At 65.2% G+C, this 7292-nt stretch overlaps 1 protein-coding gene across 1 annotated transcript in view; it reads left to right on the forward strand.

Annotated features, from left to right (window-relative positions):
- The window catches only part of CFAP74 (cilia and flagella associated protein 74), a gene marked incomplete at both ends in the record, with an annotated part of 49622 nt that extends 42330 nt beyond the window's left edge, over positions 1–7292 (forward strand). Inside the window, 14 exons of the mRNA XM_080801756.1 lie at positions 396–672; positions 1990–2088; positions 2652–2791; positions 3442–3576; positions 3733–3842; positions 3976–4031; positions 4138–4257; positions 4473–4628; positions 5491–5620; positions 5778–5932; positions 6134–6266; positions 6512–6642; positions 6777–6992; positions 7191–7292. Coding sequence (XP_080657882.1) covers positions 396–672; positions 1990–2088; positions 2652–2791; positions 3442–3576; positions 3733–3842; positions 3976–4031; positions 4138–4257; positions 4473–4628; positions 5491–5620; positions 5778–5932; positions 6134–6266; positions 6512–6642; positions 6777–6992; positions 7191–7292 — 1960 coding nt within the window. The remainder of the gene's footprint in view (positions 1–395; positions 673–1989; positions 2089–2651; positions 2792–3441; positions 3577–3732; positions 3843–3975; positions 4032–4137; positions 4258–4472; positions 4629–5490; positions 5621–5777; positions 5933–6133; positions 6267–6511; positions 6643–6776; positions 6993–7190) is intronic.

The following is a 7292-nucleotide window of genomic DNA, read 5'->3' on the forward strand; positions in this document are numbered from 1 at the left end:
CTCTCCACTTTAAATGGGTGCAGGGGTATACAAGATCTTCCTCGTTTAAGATTTTATTTATTTATTTGAGAGAGAGCACGTGCACAAGCAGGGGCGCGGCAGGCAGAGGGGGAAGCAGGCTCCCTGCTGAGCAGGAAGCCCGATGCCTGACTCGATCCCAGGATCCCGGGGCATGACCTGAGCCGAAAGCAGACGCTTCACCAACTGAGCTATAGCATCTTCGAGAGAGAGTAAAATTCACTAATGAGGTAGCAAAATCTGTGACAAGTGCTGTCGTGGTCCCAGGCGCTGCTGTGCCCATGCAGGCCACCGTCTCCCTCAGGGGCCACCTGCCACAGCATAGAGGGACCCCGCAAACGGCGGCCCCACTGAGCCGCCCACACCCGCCCTTCCAGGTGCTTCAAGCTGGCGTGCCGAGCTGTGGGCGTCCACCCGCCCCTGGAGCTGTCCCACTACCAAGTCAAGTTTGCGGCCACCTCCCTGTATGACATGTCCGTGGCCACCCTGTACGTCATCAACTCTCACGTGAGCATGAACTCGCTGACCCACTCCGTGCCCCGCATCGGCTCCGAGGACACCTCTCCCGTGGGACCCACGTCCTTCGAATTCCTGCTGCCTGCGGACTCGCCCATCACCATCTCGCCCTCCGTGGGGACCGTGCTGCCAGGAGAGGCAGGTGTGGGCCCCATGGGTAGGCTGGGGGGCGGAGCTCTATTGGGGGGCTTGGCTCTTCCCACCCTTGGCCGCAGCAACGCAGCCTGGACAGCCGAGGTGGGGGTGAACTTGTCCATTGTCAGACCCAAGCAGGGCCAAGGAGGTCCCCATGGCCCATGGACATGGGCAGGGCGAGGAGGCCCAGCCAGCCCAAGCCCAAGACAAGGGCACCCAAGGGTGGCAGACCGCACAAGCACCTGCCCGGGAGCCCCAGCCATGTGCACCAGGGGAGGACATGCAGACCCCTGGATCTCACAGCAGATGGGCACAGAGGGCCTGATCACTGGAAGTGCAGGGTGGGTGTCACTCAGCCGGTCAAGGGCTCCACCGCCCCGCCCTGCCCGATAGAGTGGAAAGAACCGGGGCCTGGGGACAGAGCTTCCTCTCAGCCCGCCCCAGGGCCATCCCAGCCTCCTGGAGCTTAGCACTTTCCCTTCAAGAGCCGCCAGGACGACGTGAGGAGGGGCCGATGAGGGTGCTGGGGACTCCTGGGCCCTGGCGGCGTTTTAGTTACTGTAATCATTTAAGTGCGCTTTACGGGGCGCCTGGGTGGCTCAGTTGGTTAAGCAACCGCCTTTGGCTCGGTTCATGGTTCCGGAGTCCCGGGATCGAGTCCCTCATCGGGCTCCCAGCTCCGTGGGGCGTCTGCTTCTCCCTCTGACCTTCTCCCCTCTCGTGCTCTCTCAAATAAATAAATAAATAAAATGCACTTCATTAAATTTAGCCAGAACTACTTAGGTACCGATCCCCAAGGGGGTGTTGTGGTCGGCTTCTGCGCCCGCTCCCCGCCCCCTCCCTCCGCTTTCCCTTCTCCCCCGACGCCATCTGCTCTGCCCCCCATTGCGTGGGCACCTCGGCTGTACTGAGCACCAGGGACACCCGGGAGTGAGCCCTCGGTGGGGCTCAGGACCTCCTGCAGCCTGCGCCGGTCACAGGGACAAGCTGGGGTGAGGAACTCACCCCAAATCTTGATGGCTGAATGCCAAGTTGCCTTTCTCACACATGGCCTGCCTGATGTGAGCTGCAGGCGGGGTCCCAGCCCACCAGGACCTCCGTCACGGGACCCCCGCCCTGTAGGGTAAGAGCAGCCCCAGGGGCAGCGGTCAGGGAACGTCCCCCCGGAAAGAGCCTTCACAAAGTGACAGGAGAGTCCTGTCAGGACCGTCAGAGAGCGAGACCCGGGCCATGCAGGGGGGAGTGGGGACTGCAGTGGGTGCTGAGGGGGCCGGGGCACCCACAGGGTCAGCTCTGCCTTCCACGCTCCTCTCCCCGCAGAGATGCCTCATCCAGGTGGCGTTCCGGCCCGTGCTGCCCAGCAAGCTGGTCCACCAGGAAGCCTCCCAGGCCCTGAGCAGACCGGCGGAGGCCAAAGTGGTGCGTGCGGGGCTCCAAGAGGAGGGGCGTGGGGGACACGGTGGGGGCTGCGACTTCCTGCACCCCCCACCCCGTGACTCCAGGGGAGAGGGAGTCCCTCGGACCCACACGGAGCTGTGCAGTCGGCCTAGAACGACAGCCGCCCACTGCTGCCCTGGGGACACAGAGGAGCACAGCATACTTCTCCAGCATCTGGCACACACAGGGGGAAGCACTTGCCCTCCTGCAATGAGGCGTGGGGGGGACAGGCACCAGGAAGGAGGACCCCTGGTCCCAGGGGAATCTTCCCGCCTGTTGCCTGTTTCCCTGCTGGGGAAGCAAACACTGGGGTCGTGCCCGGGCCCGGGGGGGGAGGGGTCTCTGGACACGCAGCTGCCTACTACACCTGTGGTCAGTCTTCCTAGGAAGCCACCTGGTGCTTGGGTCTCTGTCCGCTCCAAGCCCCTGCCCCTGTGGCCCCTGCACGGGGCAGTCAGCCCAGGCCCGCGCTGGCGGAGAACAGGCCGTAGGGGGTGGCCATGGTGCCCGCTAGGCTGAGCAGAGGCGGCCTGTCTGCACCCCAGCTCCGCAAGGACACAACCAGCCAGAAGAAGGACCTCGGGAGACAGTCCTTCTCCACGCTACGGCCGCAGAGCCCAGGCCGACTGCTCAGGAACTCGACCACCCCGACTGCAGAGCTGGACAAGCAGGACCTCGAGTTCAGGTGGGCCCAAGAGAAGTTCGCCCCACTGCCTCCCTCTGCGCCCACGTGACGAGACCCTGTCCTGACCCTCATGGAGAGGTCCCCTCGCGGGCTGCCTGGAGCAGAGCCGTTTTGAGCCATGTGACCTGACGTCCAGGGCTGGGCTGGCTTCAGGCACAGATGAATCCAGGCACTGCCTCGAGGCCCCTTAAGCTCTGGCTTCCTGGGCATCTGCCCACCTCATTCCCAAGGGCCCCGTGTCCCTACACACAGCCTCATGCCATGGGCTGGGGAGACCCTGCTGCCCCTGACTCCCGCATTCCCAGCTCAGCAACCCCACCCTCCCCAGGTGCAAAATGAGACCAGGAGAGCTCTGAGGGGCTCGAGTCACTCGCCCATCCCAGACCCTCACCTGAGACCCCAGGAACACAGTCCTCTTGTTAGGTGCCTGACCAGGACCCTGGGGTAGGGGGAGGACCCCACAGAAACCAGGAAAAAGTAGGACAGCCACAGCCTGGGGCCCCTTCCCCTCTGCTCCCGGGTCCCAGGCAGCAGGTATGGCCTTGTGCACCCCATCCCCTGCCCCAGGAGAGCGTGGCGGGGCCCCAAGCCACTGGGGTGTGTGTGGTGTGGGCACAGGAGTGGGAGTGCACGTCACTGCCTCGTTCTAGTTCCAACGAGTACCAGATTGCCCAGGCCACCCTGGCCAGATCTTTCCAGGGGAAGTTCGACAAGTTTGTGGTTCCCTGTGTCGTCGCCAGTGGTGACACCAAAGACAGGAAGGGGACAGAACCCCTGAGCTTCAGGTGCGGTGTTCTGGCGGGGTGGGGGGGGCGTCTTCCAGAAAGTGACCGTCCCAACCCAGATCTGGGGCCCCAGAGGGAAGGGCACAGTGGCCGGAGCGAGCAGGACGAGAGTGGGGAGGCGAGGCACAGTGCCATCAGCACACCCCCTCCCCCCAGTCCTCACAATACCCTGTACCTGGAGCTGTGGTGTCCGGCAGTAGCACCCTCTGTCGTGGTGACCTCCAACAAAGGCAAGACCGTCTCTGACTTCGGCGACGTTGCTGTAGGTGAGCCTTGACCAGGCCCAGCACCCCCTGCAACTCCCACACCAGAGACCGGCCCACCCGCAGTCACCGCCTGGGTTCCCACAGCCCATTCCCCGGCCTAGGGCTATACCCGGATTCCACCATCCCATTTCAGGACACCACGCGATAAAGAAGGTCTCCATCCAGAACATCTCCCCGGAGGATCTTGCTGTATCCTTGTCCACAGCCCGCCCAGGCAGCCCACACGGACGGGGCAGGAGCTGGTGCGGGGAGGGCTGCAGGCCCGCTGGCACCTGTCCTTGACACTGGGCCTCAGGTGGAGTTCTCCGTGCTGAAGCCCAGTGGCCCCTTCGTCCTGCTGAACCCCATCAGCAAGCTGCTTACCGGCGAGGCCTGCGTGCTGACACTGTCCTTCTCTCCCCGTGAGAGCAGCCTGGTGAGCCCCAGGCCCTCTTCACGCCATGCCGCACCCTGCGTGCTCAGGCCCTGGGGGCGGCCAGACCCGTAGGCCCTCAGCTCTCGCGGGCAAGCAGGAGGCAGCTGGGGAGCTCCAAGCGGTCTCCGCTCCCGCCTGCCCAGCTGCTCCCGCGGAGCTCCGCCACACGCCTCCGACAGAGGTCTGCTCCGTGCTCACGGATGTGGTCTCCACAGGCCCAGGAAACACTGGACATCATCACCAAGAGAGGCACACTCTCCCTGACCCTCGTGGGCACCGGCGTGGCCTCCATGATCACGTGCTCCATTGACGGGGACGTTCTCGACATGGGTTACGTCATTGCCGGGGAGTCTGTGTCCTCAAGCTTCAAGGTGAAGCACATCACAGGGCCTGGAGCCTGCCTGGTCTCCTGGGAGGGGGCTCCACCCTGGAAGGGATCAGACCCACCTTGGTATGGGAGCCAGGGGGGGTGCAGGCACCCCCCACCGGCTCCAGCCACCCCCGCTCCAGCAGCTGCCACCTCCACTGCGCTGTCCGCACCCCTCCCTCCACCCCTCACCTGCCCTGCCTCAGCGTTCCCTGTCTTCCTGCACGGGGCCTTCGTAGGAGCCGTCCCATCTGGGATGAGGAGCTCGGCTCAGGCACTGCTGTGGGGGTGCGGGCGTGGGTACAGACTTCTGTGGCAAGGTCACATCGCCCTGTGGCCTCCCAGCCCCTGCCGGAGGGCCGGCCTAGCTCCCCATGCTTCCCAAGTGTCTGAGGGACTCACCGGCCTTGGGATCAAGGACCACCACGACACCTGCTTCGTCCACTAGCTTAGGTCGGGACCCGGCACTGAGCCCAGAGCAGGGATTCCCTGAGGTGTCTCACTGCGGAGGGGGCACCACCAGGAGAAGCGGGAGAGGGCAGGGGACAGACTGGGCAAGGATGCTGGTTCGGCTGAGGGCAAGCCTGAGCCCGACAGCAGAGGGAGCTCAGGAGGACAGAGGGCACTGCGGAGCTGTCCCACCCGGAGGCACAGTGGTCCGGCAGGTAGGCCAGCCTGGATGGGGGGTCACGTGAGGCCAGACGGAGCCAACAGCGCAGTGAAGTGCCGTGGGCAGGAGGCGAACGTGACTGGACAGGAGAGCGACCAGACCCCAGCGGGGTGTGATCCCCCCCGGGGAGGCCCCGTTTGCAGCAGCCTGCGTGGGCGGGGCACACCCCTCGGCTGAGGGTCGCCCCTCCTCACAGCTGCAGAACTGCTCCACGCTGCCCATCAAGTTCTCGCTGCAGCTGGACAGCCTCTCCCGCTCCAGGAGCGAAGACCAGCCGCGCCTGCCGCAGTTCCTCACCTCGAGGGCCCAGAGGACTGAAGTCGTGGGTGAGCCGGCGGGGGGGTGAGGGGCGGTGGGCACGGGACCACGGCCGGCCAGGGCCGCAGGGCAAGGCCCAGGGAGGCCAGCACGGGCAGCGGGCGGGTGGGGGGCCAGGGGCTCCGGCTGAGCAGGGCACCCGCCGCACCACCCGCTGGCCCGCAGGCACCCAGAACCACAGTGGCCAGAGTGTGTTCAGTGTGATCCCGGTCGAGGGCATCATGGACCCAGGCAAGGCACAGGACTTCACCGTGACCTTCAGCCCAGACCACGAGAGCCTGTACTTCTCTGACAGGCTGCAGGTCGTGCTCTTTGAAAAGGTGTGGCTCCACCAGCCCAGCCTCGACCCCCCTTCCCGCGTGTCCGGGTCCCTTCCGGCCTTCCCAGCCTGGCCTCCTGGGGGCTCCACGCCAGGGGTGTCGTCAGGTGGAGAGGCCAGTGTCCCAGCTCCCAAGGGCCCGCGCCCTCCCAGAGCCCCACTTACGGGTCACAAGACGATGCTGATGTGCTTCTTGTCCCAGAAACTCTCCCGCCAGATCCTTCTGAAGGGCGTGGCCCGCGAACACATGATGTTTGTGGAGGGCGGTGACCCCCTGGACGTGCCTGTGGAGTCCCTGACCGTGATCCCCACCTATGACCCTGAGCACAGAGAGGGTGAGCCCTGGTGGGGCAGGGAAGGCTCGGCGCAGGAAGAGGACCCCTCCTGAGGCCCACCTGTACCCTTAGCCCTAGGAAGCCAGAAGGGTAGGGAGGTCATTCCTGGCCCATCCTCCAAAGGGTGGGGTCATGCTACAGGGAGATTTTCTGAGGACCAGCTGACCCCAGGCAGCTCCCTCCCTCTCTGCCGTGGCGGCCCCACCCCACCCCATCGGCCCCCCAGCCAGGTCCTCTCTCTTCAGAAGCAGAGGAGCTGAAGCCCATCCTGGTGACCCTTGACTACATCCAGTTAGACACAGACACGCCACCTCCCCCTGCCACCCGGGAGCTGCAGGTGGGCTGCATCCGGACGAGCCAGGTGTCCCCAAAGAAGGTGACCACAGCACCACCCAGGCCCAGCCAGCCCCTCCATAGCTCCCCTGCCTGGGCAGCCTGGGCCCCTCCCAGCCTTGGCCCTTGATGGATGTGGGGTGGGCCGGTCAGGGCTGGGAGGGCAGGCGAAGTCAGCTACCCTCGACCCCAGGCCCACTGCTTCCCGGGAGCTGTGCCCAGCCGGCCAGCCCCACCTGCAGCTCCAGTGTCCCACAGATGGTCGAGTTCAGCCTGGAGGGCGGCACGGCTCTGCAGCACAAGGGCTTCACGATCGAGCCCTCCAGGGGCTCCGTGGAGCGTGGCCAGACCAAGACCATCAGCATCTCCTGGATGCCGCCTGCCGATTTTGACGTAGGTGCCACAGACTCTGGCCAGGAAGGCCTGCAAAAGCCGAAGGCTTGGCGGGATGACACCCCGGCCCCACCGAGGGAAGGGGCTGCTGGGCGGGCCCCGGGCAGGTGAGGGGGACAGTGGGCAGTGAGACAACACACGTGTCTGGTGGGCTAGCTAACCGAGGGTCTCCTTCCTTCCTTCCTCTTCCCATTCCAGCCGGATCACCCACTCATGGTGTCAGCCCTGCTGCAGCTCAAGGGGGACGTGAAGGAGACTTACAAGGTCCTCTTTGTGGCCCAGGTGGTGACTGGCCCCTGA

Source organism: Martes martes, assembly GCF_963455335.1.
Source record: "Martes martes genome assembly, chromosome: 4".
Taxonomy (NCBI): Eukaryota; Metazoa; Chordata; class Mammalia; order Carnivora; family Mustelidae; genus Martes; species Martes martes.